Source organism: Muntiacus reevesi, chromosome 9 (assembly GCF_963930625.1).
Source record: "Muntiacus reevesi chromosome 9, mMunRee1.1, whole genome shotgun sequence".
Classification (NCBI taxonomy): domain Eukaryota; kingdom Metazoa; phylum Chordata; class Mammalia; order Artiodactyla; family Cervidae; genus Muntiacus; species Muntiacus reevesi.
In genome coordinates this window covers 33457538-33481358 of record NC_089257.1, presented here as the reverse complement: position 1 = coordinate 33481358, position 23821 = coordinate 33457538, and the positions used below count along the sequence as shown (strand labels likewise).

At 38.5% G+C, this 23821-nt stretch overlaps 1 protein-coding gene across 3 annotated transcripts in view; it reads left to right on the top strand.

Moving 5' to 3' along the window:
• Nucleotides 1–23821, top strand: part of BBOX1 (gamma-butyrobetaine hydroxylase 1) — a 68133-nt gene that overhangs the window by 28156 nt on the left and 16156 nt on the right. For all 3 annotated transcript variants that reach the window (XM_065944605.1, XM_065944604.1, XM_065944606.1), the window contains exons 4-5: nt 1394–1592; nt 19063–19168. In XM_065944605.1, the coding sequence (XP_065800677.1) occupies nt 1394–1592; nt 19063–19168 (305 nt within the window). The remainder of the gene's footprint in view (nt 1–1393; nt 1593–19062; nt 19169–23821) is intronic.

Here is a 23821-nt window from a genome sequence, read left to right as displayed (position 1 = left end):
CAGCGCAAGCATGCTGGGCCCATAAAAACCAGCTCTGTTTGATTTTAGAAGAAATAGCTGAGGCATGAGGGACAGACATGGGGAACTTCATGTGTTTAAAAGAATAACTGGCATCATAGAAGGAGCATTAATAAGGGATCAGAAGATCTGATATCTCCACAGTATTTTGAATGTACTTCAACTATAGCATCCAACAAATTGTGTACTTTTGTTTGGTTTGTCACCTATGAGTTTGTCTAATCCATACTGTTGTAGGTGGCTTATCTTCACTATCTTACTGCCTTTATTTATTTATTTTTATCAATCTTTATTATAATTACTTTACAACATATTGTGTTTTAATGGTCACCTTCCATGTCCGGGTCTTCCATAGACGACAAGTTCCTGAAGACTTACTGCCTAGTGGCTAAGTCGGTAAAGAATCCGCCCACAATGCAGGAGACCCAGGTTCAATCCCTGGGTCGGGAAGATCCCTTTGAGAAGGAAATGGCAACCTACTCTAGTATTCCTGCCTGAAAAATCCCATGGACAGAAGAGCTTGGTGGGCTACAGTCCATGGGGTCGCCAAGTCAGATACAACTTAGCAACTACCACTACCAAAAACCACTTAGCAAAACTTAGCAAAAACCACTACCACCAAACACCACCATCAGGCTTATTGAAAAAATAAACCAACAAAAAGTTATTGGGTAGCTAATAGAATCAAGAAAGACCAATAACGTGTTTTACACCCTCCACCCCCCCAAAAAAATTATGAGTATATTCCAAATTGTTCTAAACTCATTGTTACCACTTTAACCAGCCTGCTCTGGCAAAACAACATGGCCCATCTTTTCCTCCCCATGGACAGCTTTTGCTGACTTCTATGAACAAGCTGACCCCAGAGAAAGCTTCTTATCAGTTGAAATAAGAGAAAGGAGGGGCAGTTCCTACCATGACAAACACCGCCCACCCCACCCCCCAACCCCCAGGGATAGGCATAAGCTGTTCTAACACATCATTCTCATTTTCTCTCTATTTGGAATTGAGTAATTTAACTTGGCTGTTAAAAATGCACAGTATTTCAAGGTTATTTCTAAGCAATGTCCAGACAGAGAAGCCCTAAGGACATAAGTATCAAGAACCATCCACAAGATAAACATTCTCTTGACAAAGTGCTATAGTGAACACCAGTCATGGGTCTTGCACACTGGCAGGCAGGAAGCCTGAGTACACTGGCCTGGCTCCAGGGAAGAAGAACTGGTAATTTGGGCATTTCTAATATGATTGAACTTTAGTCTGTTCCGTGATAGATCAAAGGCCAGCTTCAATGAACTAGTTCCTTCTCTGAAGTTCTCATTGTATGTTAAAACCGTGTTTTTAACACTGGTTTCTCCTTTTTCATAACTCACAGAGTGTCAGTACTGGGGCTCAGAGTTCCAGCTGCCTACTCTGGATTTCGAAGATGTTTTAAAAGACAATGAGCATGCATACAGGTGGCTCTCCAGCCTCAAGAAGGTTGGCATCGTGCGACTCACAGGAGCAGCTGACAAACGAGGAGAAGTTTTAAAACTCGGGAAAAGGATTGGTTTCCTTTATCTCACATTTTATGGGTGAGTCACCAAATAGTTGGTATTCTGCCAGGACAGAGAGAGTTGGACATATTTTTCAGGCAGGGGACTCTTTTGATTGATGATATAAAAATGTCTACACTGTTTTGAACGGGAAGCAAGATGAGAGTCTAAAAAGTGGGATTTCTCTGAGCGTTACTGGAATGACATCAGACACCAAAGATACGGTAGTTAAAGGTGGAAGTTTCGTTTGCTAAGGCCACCAAAACAGAATATCACAGACTGGGTGGCTTAAACAGCTGAAGTTTATGTCCTCCCAGTTCTGAAGGCCGAAGTCCAAGATCAAGGTCTTGGCAGCTATGGGCTTCCCAGGTGATGCAATGGTAAAAAATCTACCTCCAGTGTAGGAGATGCAGCAGATTTGGGTTTGATCTCTGGGTTGGGAAGATCCCCTGGAGGAGGAAATGGCAACCTACTCTAGTATTCTTGCCTGGGAAATCCCATGGACAGAGGAGCCTGGTGGGCTAACACTCCACAGGGTCACAAACAGCCAGACACAACTGAGTGACTGAGCACACATGTACATTGGCAGGTGTGGTTCTTGGTGAACGCTCTCCTCCTGATTGCAGTTGGCCACTTTCTCACTGTATCTTCATATGGCCTTTCCTCTGGGTATCTGCACTCTTGGTATCTCTTCCTTTTATAAAGACATCAGTCCTATTGGACTAGGGCTCCATCCTTGAGATTTCATTTAACCTGGAGTTCCCTGTCAGTCCAGTGATGAGGACTCCACACTCTTACTTTAGAGGGCCTAGATTCAATCCTGGTCCAAAAAAATAATATTTCATTTAACCTTAATCCCTCCTTAAAGGCTCTTACTCCAAATATAGTCACACTGAAGGTCAGCACTTCATCATATGAATTTGGGGAGGACACTATTCAGTCCATAACAGGTGAAATAGAAGACTATTTCTGCAACATGTTTTAAAAATATTCAGCTTTACAAAAGTGAAAGTTTATTAAGTTTTACCTCCCTAGAGTTGGTGCAAAATGAAGTTGGGCCCTGCGGAAGTGAAACCAGCCAGCAGATGTGTTAGATAAAACTAATGAGCAGAAAATAAAGTCTAAGCACTTTAGCAAGTAACAGGAAATATTATAATCGATTTTAACTTTGGAACAAGAGGTCATTTGCAAAAGAATTGCCTAGAAGGTAACATTAATTATGGATAATAAAACACTAACAACAGGAAACACTTATCTGGAAGTGGGGGTATTCATTAGGGTAAGCCTGCCATTTGAGATGAATACACTTATTCCTGGGCTCAGAGTAGAGGGCACTAAAAGCACAAAGGACCTCCAAAAGGCAAAGGTCGCAGGCTGGTAGCACACAGGCAGTATTCAGATGTGTTTTGTTTGGCCCACATAATGTTGAAAGAAAATGAAATTAGTCATCTCCCATCAAAAACTGGGAGAGTTTACATTAAATATGGGTCTGACTTTTCTTGAAAAATCAAATATAGCAACAACTGAGCTTAACCCCCTGCTTGCCAATAACCTGCAGGATATTAAAAAAAAAAAAAGGCTGAATCCTGAAGTGAACACATTCTCACACTCCAGTTTCACACATTCTGTCCCCACTCCTGCCTCAGACCTGCAAGTCCCTGCCAGTCTTTGATTTTGCCCCTAGGTCAGCTAATCGAGGGCAAGACCTCATCTGCAGGTAATCAGAAGGTCAAAAATCTTCAGTCAGACTTCTCTGGTGGTGCGGGGATGAGAATCTGCCTGCCAATGCAGGGGACGCGGGTTTGATCCCTGGCCCGGGAAGATCCCACATGCCATGGAGTAACAAAGCCCATGTGCCACAACTACTGAGCCTGTTCTCTAGAACTGAAACTATGGAGCCACGTGCTTCATCTACTGAAGCCTGAGTGCCCTAGTGCCCGTTCTCCACAACAAGAGAAGAAGCTGTTGTGAGAAACTCATGCATCACAACAAAGAGTGGCCCCCACTCACTGTAACTACAGAAAAACCCATGAACAGCAATGAAAACCCAGAGCAGCCAAAAATAAAACAAACTAAAAAGTTTTAAAAATATTTAGCTCCCAGTGATTTGAACAAATTTATTCATGGCAGAAGACTATCATGTTTAAGCTTGAATTACCTAGTCTCCATTCCTACCCCAGGAAGTTACTTTTACTATCAGCAATTTTGTTGTAAAAAATTTTTATCTGCTCTACATCTGCAAGAATTGAAGGTGCCCTTAGAGATAACTAACCAGGCCTGACCCTGCTTTGCTTCCGAGATCAGATGAGATTGGGCGCATTCAGATGATAAAAAGTTTGCCTTCAGTGTGGAAGACCCAGGTTCTATCCCTGGGTTGGGAAGATACCCTAGAGAAGGAAATATTCTTTCCTGGAATTGCACTCCAATATTCTTGCCTGGAAAATCCCGTGGATGGCAGAGCCTGGCAGGCTACAGTCCATTGGGTCGCAAAGAGTCAGACATAACAGAGTGACTTCACTTTAGAGATAACAGCAGTTAAAACAGACAAAGAAGAATGAGTCTTGAAATTATTAAGAGCTTCGACTGTATTATTTGTTCTTTATTTTTCACAGCTTTTTGAAATAAATGTTATCTCTGAGTTCACTGAAGAGGAAGCTGGGGCTCAGAAAATTAAGCTATACCCCCAAGGTCCTACAGATAGTAAATAAGGAACCAGAGCTAGAATCTGGGTCTGTTCAAGCCCTGGGCTTCCTAATCTACCTCACTAGCAATAAAATATGAAGGAAGAACTTGGAAAAGATGCTTTCAGGCACTGGAGGTGAACGGACCACTTTAAAACCAATCTTTTCTATGTTGTTTTACTTCATTTTTACTTGCTGACACCAGACTTTTGCATTGATGCCAACATATTTCATAATTTCATTACAGTGGCCAAATTTGGGGGCTCTGTTATGCTTGCCTAACTTCCACCTCCATCCATCACACTAAGGGTCAGATTCTTAGTCCTGATTTATGACTTGTGTTTTGTTTTGTTTGTCAAAGTCTTAATAACTCAGCCACTGATCTCATATTGAGCAATTTACTGGAATAAATGCTAAAGGTTTGTTGTCAACAAATCAGACTTCCTACTACTATTCCACCTCCTTTGTCCAAAATCGTTGCATCTGACCAAATTGTGTGTGTGCAAAGTCGTCTCCAACTCCATGCACGTCCCCTATAGACTGTAGCCCACCAGGCTTCTCTGTCCATGGAATTCTCCAGGCAAGAATAGTGGAGTGGGTTGCTGTGCCCTCCTCCAGGGGATATTCCCAACCTAGGGATCGAACCTGCATCTATTATATCCCCTGCATTGTCAGGCAGGTTTTTTACCACTAGCGTCACCTGGGAAGCCGCTGACCAAATAGGTTGCCTACTAAATCTCCCCTTCAGCAGCTTTCTTCCCTATATTTCTCCAACTATACCACACTCCAGGACATGACTTTCTTTCTACTTTACATCTTCTTCCACTAATGATAGCCAAAATCTCTTTTATTTGTTTTTTATTTTTGGTAATTTCTAATCCCCAACTTCAAGAACTTACAGAAAACAGTTTTGCTCTTGCTGCTATTGTTGTTTTAGCTTAGATTTTGTTTGCTTATTTGCTTTGGGAAGGGGGTTGTCAACAGAATGAGAAAACTGAATGTTTTCCCTAAAGTTATTTGCCTCTTCTATATTGAAGATAGGGTAACATGAGATTTTTAAAAAGGAGAGATATTTAGGACAATGTTTCTCAACCTAGGCTGCACAGTGAAATAGCCAATTAAAAAAAAATCTGAGTCCCATCTCCAGAGATTCTTTTTTTTTTTTTTTAAACAAGACTTGGATTTGGCCTGGGTAGCAGGAATTTTAAAACTCAGCAGGTGATAGTCATTTGCATTAAAGGTCTAAAGCCTCTGGTTGAGAGGAAGGGTAGTTCAAGAGAAGGCAGGTCTCAGTTAGAGCTTGGGTTCTTTACAACCTCTGAATTCTCACAATTATGTAACTCAACAGCAGTTGTCATGTTCTTCTTGGTACTGTGGTAATGCCTGGACATGACTTAACTTTGTAACATAATCAGTAGCTGCCTTATACAGGGTCTCTCCCTTTCATATCTTTATTTCTCTACTGGCCTTACTCTTGTTTGAAAAATAACTGGTTGGTGAGTGAACGGAAAGAATAAATGAAGGCAATAAATAATGGAGACAAGGGACTGCCAAAAGTATGAGCAGGACAGAGAAAGGAAAATGGGGAATGTTAAAGGTAAACTTTGCTTTCCAGGTAGATTTTTCAAGGAGCCTGGTTTCTACTCTTACTCACACGCCAAAAACAATAATAGCTTGCTACTTCACACTTGCTTGTCTTGGGAAACTAGTACCCACCTAATTCTTTTCCTTTCAAATAGGGTTACTAGTTCAGAAAATTTGAATTGCATGAGTTTAAACTGAGAATTATAGTATCTGATTTTGGGTTCTGACTGTCATCTCCATTCTTATATGATTGGCTGGATAAATAAAAATAATAGATTCCAGAACTTTGTGTAGTCTTAGTATATAGTAGGCAAGGAATAAATATTTATTGAATAAATTCTCAGCTAGGTTTAAAAGGACTGTAAAGCAGTAGATGAATGCAATAATTATTAGAGGATTTCATAATTATAAAATTATATACACCTAAATCAAAATGACAGTAGCTTTGAGGGTAAAGTTTACATCATGTTCCAGATGTGTATTTTCTCAGATACTTGCCATTTTTTTAATTGTGCATCATCTAGGTGATATTTTTTCAGGCAGCCATGTGAAATGCTCAGTAACCTTATTGCCTTAATGATGAAATATTTCCTGGGAGAAAAGAATAAGATTTGGTAAAGAAACTCCCATTATCAGTTTTGTCAAATATATATATATGTGGAGCAGTATGTAAAAAGATAACATTTTCAGGAGGATTTAAACATTTGACTTGGAGCAACATAGTTTTTACAAAGTAAGGCCAAAAACCTCATTCCTTGTCCCTGACGCCCAACCCAAAGGAACAAAAATAGCTTTCTGGATCTTTTCTTTATTGAAGAAATTATCTGAATTTATGACATAATTTAACCCAATGGGAAATAGTCATTGTAAATTACACTCCACTGCCACTGTCAAGTTAGAATAAAGCATTCAAGGAAGCATCCCACAGAGTAAATCTGAAAATAAGTATAATCAATGAAAGAGAATGTCTTGGTTGGTGGTATTGTCCTACACATCCATGCAACAATTGAATACTTTGCATTGCGCAAAACACCACACCAGCATTTTGTTCTGAGCCAGATTTGGGTTTCTACTTATGCAAAATTATCTTTGGTGATTCTTGTATGTGGTGGTGGTGGTTTACTCTCTCAGTCGTGCCCAACTCTTGTGACCCCATGGACTGACTAAAGCCTTGCCAGCCTCCTCTTCCATGGGATCGTCCAGGCAAGAATACTGGAGTGGGTTGCCATTTCCTTCTCCAATTCTTGTATGTGGATGAATGTAAATAGTTGAGTTGACTTCATCTAGATAATGTAGAACAGTAAGTGAAAGTCGCTCAGTTGTGTCCAACTCTTTGTGACCCCATGCCATGGAATTCTCTAGGCCAGAGTACTGGAGTGGGTAGCCTTTCCCTTCTCCAGGGGATCTTCCCAACCCAGGGATTAAACCCAGGTCTCCCACATTGCAGGTGAATTCTTTACTAGCTGAGCCACAAGGGAAGCACAAAGAACAATACATATCACATAAGACCAAGGAATAAACTATCAAGGAGTCCTTGACTTTTGGCATTACAAATGAGGGAACAAGACAGGAAATATATGCCAGCAGGAGTTAAAAGGTAGCACAGAGCTAAAGGGTGGTGCTCTCCTGGTCTGCTGAAAACACGGTGATGATGGGGTGATATTCAGCTATTAATATGGCAACTGGAGAGAAGGAAGCCAGGGCTCCTCAAATTTACACAGGCTACCAGTGTATAAATAGGTGTGATATTGATACATACATATTTAATTACAATGGTATAATTCCGTACAGCTCCTTCTCCCCACCACAAGCTAACTCAACATATATGCAAACCATTTTATCCACCAAAGAAGCTGGCAAGGGAACAACTACAGCCATAGTTCTTTTCTCACTTTGCTAGGATTACTTTCCCCCCTTCCTACTTCACCTTCTTTCTGGCGTGCACCTCCCTCACTTTTCCATCTCCCTGCCTTAATCCTGTCTACAAGCAACCTGTTCCAAGTCCTCCTCTGTTTTTGGCTCCTTTTTGGTCTTTCATGCCCTTCTTGCTTGGCCTACTCACCTTTCTCTTCCTCTATTCTAACCACCACTCACACTATATCTTCCCTTGCCCTAGCAGCCTCTATGACTCTAGGGAAGAGAACCCTTTTCCCAGCCTCAGCTCTACCAGCACCTCATGCTCAATCCTGGGCATTATAAGAAAACAAAATATTAATAAGTATGTTATTCCACTTCCTAGGAGCCAGTTTTGCATTCTGAATGGCTTATCCAGAAAAGAGAGTTGAAAAGTCTCCTCTCTCCCATATGTTCATAGCATCTAGTTAGGCACTTTTCTGTTTCCTGTAAGAGATTCCAGTTTTATGGATAATGCATATAGTGTAGAAAAAAGTGAACTATTCTGTTGTAAGATATCACTACTGCTTGTTGGACTGTAGTAATGTTTGCTGGTCATTGTCTTTTGAAACTGTAAAATATATGACAACACTGAGAAATTCAGATGATCTTCCCTAAAAAGGCAAAACCATAACCTGAGAGTTCCTTCTCTAATTAGTTGGACAACTAATGTGTGTGTATGTGACAGAGATGGGATAGGGGAGGAGGATTAAACATCGTATTTTTTAAAGTGTTTACCATTAGCATCGTGTGTTAACTAGTTATCTTGCTGTTACTACTAGCCAGGACAACCTTTGACAGTAAGTTTATCTCATTGCCATTGCTACTGTCATATTGAACTTCTTGCAGGTAGGAATGGTGGCCTGATCAGACCACCATTTTTCTCTAGAACTAGCTTGGTGCCTCACACACATTTATCTCTCAGGAAATGTTAATAAGAGGGAATATAAGCTATGATGTTAAGGAATTCCATTTGATCAAGACATCAAAAATTCTTTTTAGCATTATCAACATTTATCAGTCCTCAGTTAGAAAATTAACCCCATGAACAACTCACCAGAAAGTCAGGCAGAAGAGAACACAAATTTCAACCTTAGCTAGCAAGATTTCTTTCCAGATCAGAGCCCAGAAGTCCAGTTCTTTCTTCTTCCTAATCTTATTTTCTAGCACAAGCAAGATGCAGTAACACATGCAACAAGGATTAGACTAATAAGAAAAATAATACATTTTTCTGGAACAGTAACATCAGGAGTAGGATAAAGATGGCAAGAAAGAGATAAGAGAAAAGAAATTTCTGGATTTGGGTGGTAGCCAAATTTTATCTTGTGGAGACAAGCGTGAAAGTGATATAAATATTGAATAAAACTTATAAGATCACAAATTGTAGTGGAAAATATAGATATTTTGAAACACTTCATTTCAAAAAGTTTAGGAGAGAATTAAGGACTGAATACCCCAGACCATCTGGGTCTTATTGCCCAGAGAGCTGTCCACAGGACCAATAAGGAAACAGAGCTTAATCATGGCTTCACCACCACTTATTTGCAGGTGAGAAGCTAGTCTAAACTTATGTAATTTCCCACAGTTCTATCATTCTCTTCTAGCAAGAACTTGTTTCTCTTTTCTAAGGGAGTGTTTTAATACCTATAAGGTTCTTCGAGGCCTTTGGATGAAAAGTTGCCGGAAAAAATGTAAAATGCTACTCTTACTGCTGACAATCTGCATCTGCATGAGTGCCTTGCATGCGGTCTTCATCAGATGAATCAAAAAATATCAAACAGCAAATGTTTCTATTGGGCTGTTTGTCAAATACACCAGCCAGGCCAGTTAAGAATTAGCAATATTTAAATGGCCTCTGGGGAAAACAAGTATATCTCCCATCCAGCATTCACTGGATTTCTGCTAGCATTTCTGTAAGCCAGCCCAGCAGCATTTCACACATTAATTTGTTTTAGAGATTGAGGATGTATGAGTGAAAATATGATATTCTTTGGCATCTGGCCCCTTAGAAATAACTCCTACCATTAGTACTCCCTCCAAATCTGACTTTGAAACAACTACTTGCTTGATGTACATGTTACTAGAAAACATTTCTAAAGTGTGGGGACTGAACAGGGAAAGGAAAAACAAGTTTAACCTTTTTGCTGAAGTTTCTAGCCAAGCAGTTGCTTCAGAAAACCACACAACCCTTCTTGAATAAAAATGGCTTCTGAGTTGGAAAAGACCAATCTAGAAGCAATTCAGACGTGAGAAGAAAACAAAGAAAACTCGTCTGAGTCCTGAATTGAGTTGTGATTTCATCCTAGTTTGTGAAAAATTTGCACTGAGATTTCTTAGTGAGTTGTTTTAAATTTAGCACAGTATTTAAGGATGGGAGGGAGGGTATTTTAAATGTGTACTCTTCTGAGTAGTAGGGTTTCCTAAGCAGGATAGCAGGCTATGTTCTTTCAGCCATTGTGAATCCCGGTTTGTGTTATCAGCCAAGAGTGAGTCCCTGGAGTTCCTTCTGTAATATTAGGTTTTGCGGTTAATGCCAACAAAACCACTTGAGTGTGAGGTCATCTCATGAATGAAAGGAAAAATAATTTCTGTGTCTCATGCTCCTCTAGAAATCACTTGAGGAAATTTATAAGCTACCTTAATAAAGCGGCTGCTTCTCCCCAAGCCCTCCGATCCCCGTTATCTCCTTGGTGATACTCGATGATGTCAAGACCGGCAGCTGCTGTTACTGGGTTGCAAGAAAATAATTTTCCATCAAGCACCTTTTATGTGCTAAGTATTGAACTCCATGCTTTACGTCATGATCTTGAATCTTGACACTTCTGATAAGAATCGTTATCCCTATTTTAAAGGTCAGGAAACTGAAGGAGATCCGTTGCTAACTCGGGTTTGCTTGACTCAGCAGTCTGCAGTCTTGCCTGTACACCATGCTACTATGGTGGTTTGCTGTTATTAACATTTTCTCATAGTTTCTAGTGCCATAATAATCGTTGACTATCAAATGTGGCTTCTACTCATATTGCAAGCCCAGAGGCAGGGAAGTAATTTGACAGGCTTATGTGGAAAGTCCTCAAACTAAACCATAATGACAGCATCAATATTCATTCCCTTCTCCTCTATTAAGCTCAAATTATAGCCAACTGTTTATGCAAAAGGAAAATGACAATTGACAAAGAATCAGATAACTTGTAACAAGAAAAGATGAAGTTTATATTTTAATCTTTCACATTATTAATTAAACTATCATCTAGTTCTTGCTCTGGTGAAATAAATTAAGCAGTTTTCCTCCCCCCAACCCCCCAAAAAACCATTAAATATGCTTAATATGGAATTCTAATAGATTTTTTTGCAATGGACTGCAATTAAGTTTTTCATAATGAAGGCCTTTTGAACTTTGGAGCAAATTGCTATAACTGTTTATGTTTTTAAAGGTAGTTGTCGTCTTCCTATCCTTTATGTGTTCAGTCCTCAGTCATGTCCGATTCTTCATGACCCCATTGACTGCAGCCTGCCAGGCTCCTCTGTCCATGGGCTTTTTTTCAGGCAAGAATGTGGGAGTGGGTTGCCATTCCTCCTCCACAGATCTTCCCGACCCAGGGATCGAACCCTCATCTCATTCATTGGCAGGCAGATTCTTTACCACTAAGCCACCTAGGAAGCCCATCTTCAACTTGATTGCTGAGAGTATTATTAACCTTTAAAAATAGACTATAAAAAAATACTTCTTAGGGTAGAATATAATATGGATAGAGAAAAATCACATAAAACAAATGTATATTTTAACGAATTACTAAGGCAAACACTCTTAAATACCATCCAGGTCAAGAAATAGAACACTGGCAGCCACTCTACAACCCATCCACAAGTCCTAACCAACCACAAAACTTCCTTTTCTCCCCCATGTAATAGCTCCCTTGAATTTTAAGGTATTCACTACCATATTCACTTACATATTTTTCTGGTTTAAAGTATGATCACCCCAGTGTGACTCCCTAATCACTAAAGTTTGATTTCCCAACTTTTTAGTTTTGATGTCTTTTTTCCTTACCTAACAATTGATTCTATTTGTAAATATAAATTTGTTCATCAGCACCAGTGTTATGTCAATGTATTTCTATTCACTATAGTTGCCTGAAGCCCATTCTCTTGTCAATTTCTCTGGAAGAACTCATGGGACCAATATTCTCTGAATTCTTGCATGTTGAAAGCAGCTTAAGAACTTTATACTTGAAAATCAGCTTGGCTAAATATCAAATTCTTGGCTTATAGCATCTCTAATATGTCCATATGATTTTATTAGTAATTTCTTTTCCTTATAAATAATTTGGTATTTCTACCTAGATCCCCTCAGATTTTTTCTTTCAAGAGTATTGATTTTACAGACTATGTCTTGGTGGTTGCTCTGAGGCAACTTTTTCAGAGAGTGTTTGGACTTATCTTTCAATGTAAAGTGTCAAATATAATTTTTTTTAATTTTAAGAATTTTTAAAATTGTTGTTTTTAGAACTTGCTGTCTTTTTCTCTCCAATACTTCTTATCTCTTCCCTTTTTTTGACATTTAAATTCTTCTTTTCATCCTCTAGCTATCTAAGGCATTATTTGTTGTGCTTATTTGATCTTGCATTTCTTATAATTTAGCCTTCATTTTTTAAAAAATTTTTAATTTTTTTCTTTTCTGAGTATATCACCCCATTTTTAGTTTCTAATTCTTATGTAAGTTATTCTTCCATGTAGTGTACCAAAGTTTTCTGGATTCATTAGAAGTAACTATATGTAGAAAACAAACTAGAAATAGCGATAATTATATTTTATGCTCATCTTTTGAGGTCATATCCTTCTGGTACATATTGTCTGTGGGTATGCTATTTTGATTTATGCTTTCCCTTTAAAAAACAAATATGAAACTAAATCTTAATCATCTCCATGTTGCTCATTTTTATAAAAAATTTGTTTTCTTAATGGTTAAAAGGGGATATGATTCAGAAAACTTTTGTAATTTATTGTTTTATGTCAGATTTCACAATGATGGCTGATAATATTCTTCTTCTCCTTCTCCCACTCCTTCTCCTTTCCTTTCATCCAGATCTTTTTCCTTTGTCCCTGTAATATTCATTTAGGGTCTTTTTCTCAGAAGGGAGCTTTATCGCAGAAGGGAGTTTGGTAAGTTTTTAGAGTTTATGGGGCCCAGACTATTCCAACTCCTTACCATAGACCTCTTGTATTCAGCTATACTGGAATGTGAAAATTCTCTCTCAGACTTAATTGTCATTCTCAAATTGCCCTACTGCACTTTCCACTGAATATGTTTGTGATTTGGAAATTTTCCAGATCCATCAGATATCTAGTTCCTTCTCTCTGCTTCCTCCTACATAATTGGTGATACCGTGTATTATGGCTTTGGAGGGTCCATCTCTATACCCTAATAGAATGAGATTTTTTTGTAAGACTTTGCAGGGCTATACGGGAATCAGAAATGTGAAGGGAAGCCAAGGAGCAAATCCTATTGGTCTAGCCCAGCTGACATCCTCTTTCTCATCCTCTGATAGACCATATTCTCTCCCTCCACTGGGCCTTCTCATAAGCTATTTTTTTCTGGCTGTGATGACCCTTATCAGTTCAGTTCAGTCACTCAGTCATGTCCGACTCTTTGCAACCCCATAGACTGCAGCACTCCAGGCCTCCCTGTCCATCATCAACTCCCAGAGCCTACCCAAACTCATCTCCATTAAGTTGGTGATGCCATCCAACCATCTCATCCTCTCTCATCCCCTTCTCCTCTTGTCTTCAATCTTTCCCAGCATCAGGGGCTTTCAAATGAGTCAGCTCTTCGCATCAGGTGGCCAAAGTATTAGAGTTTCAGCTTCAACATCAGTCCTTCCAATGAACATTCAGGACTGATTTCCTTTAGGATGGACTGGTTGGATCTCCTTGTAGTCCAAGGGACTCTCAAGAGTCTTCGTCAACACCACAGTTCAAAAGTATAAATTCTTCGGTGCTCAGCTTTCTTTAGAGTCCAACTCTCACATCCATACATGACCACTGGAAAAACCATAGCCTTGGCAAGATGGGCCTTTTTTGGCAAACTAATGTCTCTGCTTTTTAATATGCTGTCTAGGTTGGTCATAACTTTCTGTCCAAGGAGTAAGCATCTTTTTATTTCATGGCTGCAGTCAACATCAGCAGTGATTTTGGAGCCCCAAAATATAAAATCAGCCACTGTTTCTCCATCTAAATGCCATGAAGTGATGGGACCAGATGCCATGATCTTAGTTTTCTGAATGTTGAGCTTTAAGCCAACATTTTGTCTCTTCTCCTTCACTTTCATCAAGAGGCCCTTTAGTTCTCCTTCACTTTCTGCCATAAGGGTGGTGTCATCTGCATATCTGAAGTTATTGATATTTCTCCTAGCAATCTTGATTCCAATTTGTGCTTCGTCCAATCCAGCATTTCTCATGATGTACTCTGCATATAAGTTAAATAAGCACAGTGACAATATACAGCTTTGATGTACTCCTTTTCCTATTTGGAACCAGTCTGTTGTTCCATGTCCTGTTCTGTTGCTTCCTGTCCTACATACAGATTTCTCAAGAGGCAGGTCAGGTGGTCTGGTATTCCCATCTCTTTCAGAATTCTCCACAGTTTATTGTGATCCACACAGTCAAAGGCTTTGCCATAGTCAATAAAGCAGAAATAGATGTTTTTATGGAACTCTCTTGCTTTTCTGATGATCCAGCGAATGTTGGCAATTTGATCTCTGGATCCTCTGTCTTTTCTAAAACCCAGCTTGGATATCTGGAAGTTCATGGTTCACATATTGTTGAAGCCTGGTTTGGAGAATTTTGAGCATTACTTTGCTAGTGTGTGAGATGAATGCAATTATGCAGTAGTTTGAGCATTCTTTGGGATTGCCTTTCTTTGGGATTGGAATGAAAACTGAGCTTTTCCAGTCCTGTGGCCACTGCTGAGTTTTCCAAATTTGCTGGCATATTGAGTGCAGCACTTTCACAGCATCATCTTTTAGGATTTGATATAGTTCAACTGGAATTCCATCACCTCCACTAGCTTTGTTCATAGATGATCCTTATGCTTCTAGGTAAATCCTACCCAATCTTCATGTCTCTACTTGATGGTCATTTCTTTACTCTCATAACATCCTGTAAGTTAACTTTGGAAGATAAATCACACTAATTTGTCTTCCCCACAGGCTATCAGTTTCATGAGGTGCAAATACCAAGTCTATTCAATTCTATATCCTCAGTTCCTGGCCACTAGTATGTGCCTAATAAATAGTACTGGAAATATAAGTAACTGGAGATCTAATGAGTGACTACATCCAGGAAGTCATATGTGGAAAAGTCACAAATATAGTTAGAAACAATAAGCAATAGAATATTCTTTGGATGGTTAACTATACAACTTTTTAGTTTATTTTAAATAGAAGAGCATTTTCTATGTTAAAATTTAAAAACAAAAAAATACATGACCATTATATTTTTGACCCAATGGAATATATAATGATGTTCCAAAAAGGACATTCTTCCTTAATCTGACCAGAAGAACTTGCTGTATTAGAGGTTGTAGCTGCTAGGGACAATAAATTTAGGTGGCAGGTTTAGAACATCCCTTCATATAAGTACTACTTCAAAAAAGAAAAAGATTACAAATGAATTCAGCTTGATTTTCCAAGTATGAGCCACTAACCAAAAGAGTATAAATTCATCACCAAGGGTATAAAGAAAAAAAATCTACCAAAAGCAAAATTTCAGTATTCCATACATATTGAAGGATTCAAATTCATCACAAAACACTATTAATATTATGAAATACCATGGTATCTATGAATGGTCATTTGAATTAGGATAAATTTAGTAAGCACTCAAACCAATTTCATGAAATACTGTCTTAAAATCATGACTTTAATGTACAGAAGCTTTTAACAAACTCTTGAATAGATGAAAAAATATAAGGGAAAGTTCTAATTATTAATAAATGTTTAGAATGACATGAACAGCTCAGTGAAAATACACAGGTTTATTTAATGCAGCCTTTGGCAAAAACAGTATTATTTGTTCAGTGACAATTACCTGCCCCAGGGCAATGCCAACCAAGTCTATACCACTGGATCTAGATGCTACACTGAGCCTGCTTCCCCAGCTTTAGAACAATCTGGTCCTCCACTTCTATTGCATCATAACTCCTGATAATCTGCTTTAGTTGTTTTCTTACTTAGAATTCGAAGAATATGTCACTAATGAGAGGTGCTTTTGTAGGTACACCCTAATCTCATTAAGGCCCACAAGTTGGCTTTTAAAAAATGCTTTCTACATAGGCTAATGGATCATGTTTGCATTTATTTCTACTGTGTTTTATTGGAGATTTGGATTTGAAAAGGATAAGTGAAAGCTTAGAGTCATAGACAGTCAGCAGCAGCCTTCCTGGCATGATTCATTTCTATAAGGAGGTGGAAAGGTAGATCAAATGACATTTCTAAGATTTTTCCAGACTTATGCTATAACTATTAAGAGAATGTTTTATGCTTGGGACTGGCAAACTCCTTTCCTGGGATTTATCATTATGTGTGAGTGTAGACTTTTAGGCTATACATCCCTTACCGTGCTTAAGACACTTAAGGGCTAAAAAATGTTTATTATCCCCTGCCAGTTAACTCAGAGGGCTGGAGAAGTGCTCTGAAGAGGCCAAGTCACAAGCCTCATCTCTGTGGAAGCCAGTTAGTGTCAAAGAAAAGATCTGTTCCCTGGCTGAAGTTCACACCTTGAATCTCAGCCAGCTCTGGCCACAGAAAAACTCGGTTCCTCTACCCTTGATCATAGGAGCAATCAGGAAAGAGAATGTAGATGGATCAATGCAAAACCATCATCACTCTAGGGGAGAAAATCTAAATAAAGTCATTTCCTCCTGACTGGGTCAACAACATCATCTTCTAAGACGACCTTATGTCTTTTACAACTTGATACAATTATTTTTTTTGTATCCTTAAATCCCTTCCTACATGTTGGTTATTCTTGGAATGCTGATGTTGACAATAGTCTGAATCTGTATTATATATGGGCCATGGAATGACATGAACTTCATAGAGAACATGTATTTCTTGGCTATAGTCATGACGATATAATGGATTGCCTGACTCATACTTGAAATGAGCTGCAACAGGCTATATATACCCTCTTCTCCTTTCACTAGGTCTCTTTCCAGTTCATGACCACATGTAGATGGCTCTTTAATCTTTAATTAAAGATACACCAGGCTTTCCACCCTAGATTTAAATGAGAGGGGGGGGGGGGGAAACAGACCAAAATAGCTAATTTCATCCTCAATCTCAGATAATGGGGAAGAAACCCAACCTTTTCATTTCACATTTCCTTGCCTCAAATACCTCTCTCAGAAATTCACATTCTCCTTCCCTTATTTAATTCAGGCCTCTATGAAAAATTTCAGCTCTTTCTAGAGTACTTCCCAAAGCATCATTTCTACCATGACATTCTTCTGGCCCCAATCTTTGTCTCCTTAGCTTGCTTTATTTTCTTTATAGCACTTATCTCTATCTGATATCAGATTTGGTACTTACTTATTTGTCCTTTTTGTTCCCAACTATATTTCTAATGCTAAAACAATACCTGGAATCGAATAGATTTGCTCAATATATAGTTATTGAAAATGATTTGGTGACTATAAACATAAGGGCTTCCCTGCTGGCTCAGCTGGTAAAGAATCCACCTGCAATGCAGGAGACCTGGGTTCAATCCCTGGGTTGGGAAGATCCCCTGGAAAAGGGAACAGTTACCCACTCCAATAGTCTGGTCTGGAGAATTCCATGGACATTATAGTCCATGGGATCTCAAAGAGTCAGACATGACTGATCAACTTTCACTCACTCACTCATGAACATAATACAATAAGTGGACGTTATAACAACAATAAAATGGCCTGTGTATATAGTGACCAACTTTGGTTTATTTTGAGACACAGCTTCCTTCCATTTACCCAGTGTTACCATCTTCCAAGGAAAAGTCGCTCAACATCATTAGCCACAAGGATATTACAAAGCAAAACAATGAGCTACCACTTCACACCCTAAGATAGTTATAAAATTAAAAAAAAAAACAGAAAACAAGTACAGTGAGGATGTGGAGACAATGGAACCCTCACACATTGCCGGTGACAATGTAAAATGGTTCAGCTGCTGTGGAAAACAATTTGGTGGTTACTCAAAAACTTAAAGATAGAATTATGATATAACCCCATAATTCTACTCCTTCATATCACCCCTCCACAAATTGAGAATAGTTATTCAAATAAATGCATGTACATGAAAATCCACATATTCATACCAGGACTATTCACAATAACCATAAAGTAGCAGCAGCACAAATGTCCATCAAATAATGAATGAATAAACACATTGTGATATATCCATACAACAGAACATTATTCAAGCATAAAAAAGAATGAAGTGCTGATACCTGCTACAACACAGATGAATCTCAAAAGTATTATGTTAAGTGAAAGAATCCAGGCACATGAGTCACATGTATGATTCTATTTATATTAAATATACAAAAGTACTTAAATCCATAGAGATAGAAAGCAGATGGGCATTTGCCAGAGACTGAGAAGAGGACAAAGTGGAAAGAAACTGCATAATGGGTAGCAGGTTTTAGTTTGGAGTGATGGAAATGTTTTGAAACTATATAAACAGAGGCATTTGTTACCAGCATTTAAATGTTCTGAATGCCACTGAATGCCAATGAAGTTTTCATTTTAAAATGGCCATTTCATATTCTGTAAATTTTGCCTCAATAATTCATTTTTTAAATGCATTAAGCTATTAAAAACGTAACCTACAATCCCATATGCATGCGTGCATGCTCAGTCATTCAGTCATGTCCAACTCTTTGTGACCCCATGGACTGTAGCCCGCCAGGCTCCTCTGTCCTTGGAATTTTCCAGGCAAGAATATTGGAGAGGGTTGTCATTTCCCCCTTCAGAGGCTCTTCCTGACCCAAGGATCAAACCCATGTCTCCTATGTCTCCTGCATTTGGCAGGAGGATTTTTTACCACTGGGCCACCTGGGAAGCCCACCATCTCATATACACCTCTTTATAAACTCTGCATTCTTTGTTTGGAGAGGAGAAGTGAAATGAGGAGAGGCTGATTCTGAGAAGGCTACTTTGGATAAAGAAAGGTCAGACTCTTTTCCTGGCTCATAGTCATTATGGTAATTATTTCATAAGATGAAGTTTCCATTTCTCCCGTATCTCAAGTTCATTCTAACACGTTTCCTCTGGCTTAGTGACAGACTGTTTAAACATATGTTTCTTGTATTTTACAGACATACTTGGCAAGTGCAAGACAAAATCGATGCAAACAACGTGGCTTACACAACTGGAAAGCTAAGCTTTCACACTGATTATCCAGCCCTCCATCACCCACCTGGGGTAAGGTGAGCCTCAACATGTTTTCCACAAGCAGGCCAAGGACCAATATTCTCCTGTATTTTGAGCCTAGAAAATCATATGTTTCACTAGCTAATTTGTCTTAATGTAGATCTTTCTCCAAACACAATCCAAGCTTACAGAATCTCTGTACCTAAATCTTGAACAGCCTCACATTCACAAGGGATAGGAGATTTCCATGTATTTTTTTTTTTTTTTTTTTTTTTTTTTTTTTTACATTTCTTCATTTCTCCCTGGAAATAACTACTGGCACTTACTACTTTGCCAAGACATTTTACCACTGCAGTATATCTTGAGGTCTTTTTGAACATTTAACATTCCTTGGAGAGTTGAAAGAGAAAATAAAACCTGGGGACACAATGTAGAGTTTTTCCCACAAAGTCACATGGCCACCATTCCTATCAGTTAATTATTGCAGTAAAAAACAACAGCAACAACGAATGAACAAACAAAACCACTCCATAACTTACCAGCTTAAAAGCGCAGCCATTGACTTATGTTTTCACAGTTTCGGCTATACTCAGCTGAGTAGTTCTGCAGCTGCTGAGTCTGCAAGGGACTGGTTGACCTAGGTGGTGGCAGAGATGACTTGTCCCTGCCCCATCTTATCTATCATCTCCCCCCACCCCCACCCCGGGTGGCCCAGGCTTATGCACATAGCAGGTAGCAGGGTCTCCAGAGAGCATGCTGAAACATACAAGGCCTCTTGAGACCTAGGCTAGCAATCAGCACAGTGTCCATCTCTGCCATGTTTTCATGCTTTTTTGGTCGAAGGTTTTAGCCCAGACTCAATGGGTGAGGAAGTAGAGGCTACCTTTTGTGGGAGAAGCTGCAAATACATACCTCAAAAGGGTGTGAATGCAAGAAGCAGAATACCTTTGGTTGTTTTGGGAAACCATCTACTCTCCCATCTGTCCTATTCTTCATCAAGGAGGGAGATGTTCTATTAAAAAAATCACACACCATGACCAAGTGGGCTTTATCCCAGGAATGCAAGGATTCTTTAATATCCGCAAATCAATCAACATAATACACCACATTAACAAATTGGAAGATGAAAACCATATGATTATCTCAATAGATGCAGAGAAAGCCTTTGACAAAATTCAACACTCATTTATGATTAAAACTCTCCAGAAAGCAGGAATAGAAGGAACATACCTCAACATAATAAAAGCTATATATGACAAACCCACAGCAAGCATCACCCTCAATGGTGAAAAATTGAAAGCATTTCCTCTGAAATCAGGAACAAGACAAGGATGCCCACTCTCACCACTGCTATTCAACATAGTGTTGGAAGTTTTGGTCACAGTAATCAGAGCAGAAAAAGAAGTAAAAGGAATCCAGATAGGAAAAGAAGAAGTGAAACTCTCGCTGTTTGCAGATGACATGATCCTCTACATAGAAAACCCTAAAGACTCTTCCAGAAAATTACTAGAGCTAATCAATGAATATAGTAAAGTTGCAGGATATAAAATTAACACACAGAAATCTCTTGCATTCCTATATACTAACAATGAAAAAACAGAAAGAGAAATTAAGGAAACAATACCATTCACCATTGCAACAAAAAGAATAAAATACTTAGGAGTATATTTACCTAAAGAAACAAAAGACCTATACATAGAAAACTATAAAACACTGATGAAAGAAATCAAAGAGGACACAAACAGATGGAGAAACATACTGTGTTCATGGATTGGAAGAATCAATATTGTCAAAATGGCTATTCTACCCAAAGCAATCTATAGATTCAATGCAATCCCTATCAAGCTACCAACGGTATTTTTCACAGAACTAGAACAAATAATTTCACAATTTGTATGGAAATACAAAAAACCTCAAATAGCCAAAGAAATCTTGAGAAAGAAAAATGGAACTGGAGGAATCAACCTGCCTGACTTCAGACTCTACTACAAAGCCACAGTCATCAAGACAGTATGGGACTGGCACAAAGACAGAAATATAGATCAATGGAACAGAATAGAAAGCCCAGAGATAAATCCACGAACCTATGGACACCTTATCTTTGACAAAGGAGGCAAGGATATACAATGGAAAAAAGACAGCCTCTTTAACAAGTGGTGCTGGGAAAACTGGTCAACCACTTGTAAAAGAATGAAACTAGAACACTTTCTAACACCATACACAAAAATAAACTCAAAATGGATTAAAGATCTAAATGTAAGACCAGAAACTATAAAACTCCTAGAGGAGAACATAGGCAAAACACTCTCCGACATAAATCACAGCAAGATCCTCTATGACCCACCTCCCAGAATATTGGAAATAAAAGCAAAAATAAACAAATGGGACCTAATGAAACTTAAAAGCCTTTGCACAACAAAAGAAACTATAAGTAAGGTGAAAAGACAGCCCTCAGATTGGGAGAAAATAATAGCAAATGAAGAAATAGACAAAGGATTAATCTCAAAAATATACAAGCAACTCCTGAAGCTCAATTCCAGAAAAATAAATGACCCAATCAAAAAATGGGCCAAAGAACTAAACAGACATTTCTCCAAAGAAGACATACAGATGGCTAACAAACACATGAAAAGATGCTCAACATCACTCATTATTAGAGAAATGCAAATCAAAACCACAATGAGGTACCATTACACGCCAGTCAGGATGGCTGCTATCCAAAAGTCTACAAGCAATAAATGCTGGAGAGGGTGTGGAGAAAAGGGAACCCTCTTACACTGTTGGTGGAAATGCAAACTAGTACAGCCACTATGGAAAACAGTGTGGAGATTTCTTAAAAAAACTGGAAATAGAACTGCCATATGAGCCAGCAATACCACTTCTGGGCATACACACCGAGGAAACCAGATCTGAAAGAGACACGTGCACCCCAATGTTCATTGCAGCACTGTTTATAATAGCCAGGACATGGAAGCAAGCTAGATGCCCATCAGCAGACAAATGGATAAGGAAGCTATGGTACATATACACCATGAAATATTACTCAGCTGTTAAAAGAATGCATTTGAATCAGTTCTAATGAGATGGATGAAACTGGAGTCCATTATGCAGAGTGAAGTAAGCCAGAAAGATAAAGAACATTACAGCATACTAACACATATATATGGAATTTAGAGAGATGGTAATGATAACCCTATATGCAAAACAGAAAAAGAGACACAGAAGTACAGAAGAGACTTTTGAACTCTGTGGGAGAAGGTAAGGGTGGGATGTTTCAAAAGAACAGCATGTATATTATCTATGGTGAAACAGATCACCAGCCCAGGTGGGATGCATGAGTCAAGTGCCCGGGCCTGGTGGGCTGGGAAGACCCAGAGGAATCGGGTGGAGAGGGAGATGGGAGGGGGGATCGGGATTGGGAATACGTGTAACTCTATGGCTGGTTCATATCAATGTATGACAAAATCCACTGGGGAAAAAAAAAATAATAATTAAAAAAAAAAGAAAAAAAGGAGGGAGATGTTCACCATGGAGCACAGATCCTCCAGATTTTCTGGAAGCCTCCCCGTCTATTACCTTGTTGCAACATTACCATTTTACTAAACAGCTGCATTTTTACAAAAGCATCATTTTGCTAAACCAAGAAATTAATTGTCAGAAACCTATCTTTTAAAAGAGATTTTGTTCCTCTTTTTAGAGCTAAATGCAACTAAAGGAAATAGCCCCACAGAAATTTGTATCTTCAAAGATAAGGAAGGTGGAAATTTGGGGTAATTCTCTAGCTAACGAAGGTGAAATGGGGAAAAATCAAAATTCGTCTGTGTTTTTCATCATATTAACTGGACACACTGTCTTCATGCCTTTGTTACCCATTGTCGTCATCAGTATTAACTAAGCTAGTCTAGTATTTTACTTCACCTGTTTTAAATTACTTTGTTGACTGTAAAATACCACATGATTTCTTGGAACTAAATGCGACAGTGAAATGACCCTCAATAGTCACCTTTTCAGGAATGGGTTGAGGGGAAGACACACAATATGATTTGTTTTAAATGTGACCCAGAAATTTTCTAAAACCCTGGGGGCTAAAAGCCAAACTAATCATCTCAGTTCATTTGCCAAAGACAAGTTGGAGAAGTCAAAGGGAATAAAGTTCTTAAAATTAGACTAGAAAACTAGATTCTATTTGAATTTTTAAATTACCTGATTTTTTATGAATTTATGTTTTGTTTCAGGGTTAAAATTGAAAGCCTACAGAAAAGTGATCAAATGACTTCATAAACATTCCTTAAGTATAAAGTTTGACATCTTCATAGTATTTTATATTACACTTTCTGTATTTTATATTCTTTCAAAGCATTTTTACTTATATTGCTTTATTTGATGCCTTTAGCATTCCTTCAAGGTAAACAGAAGCAATCATGTCTTTTTATGTTAAATGAAGTTACCCAGCATGGTTAAATACTTTCACAGGGTGAGTAATAGGGAACTCGAACTTGAAACAAGGCCTCCATCAAAATTGTTTACCACATCATAGGGATCATGAGTTGGACTTTCTAATTACCATAATTCCTGTAACATGCTGACTATTTATAGACACTGTCATACATTACAAGTACACGAAATACAGGAATTGAATCTTTTACTTCCATGTTATTTCAAAACTTGACCCAGTACCTTAGATGTAATACAGACTTAATAAAT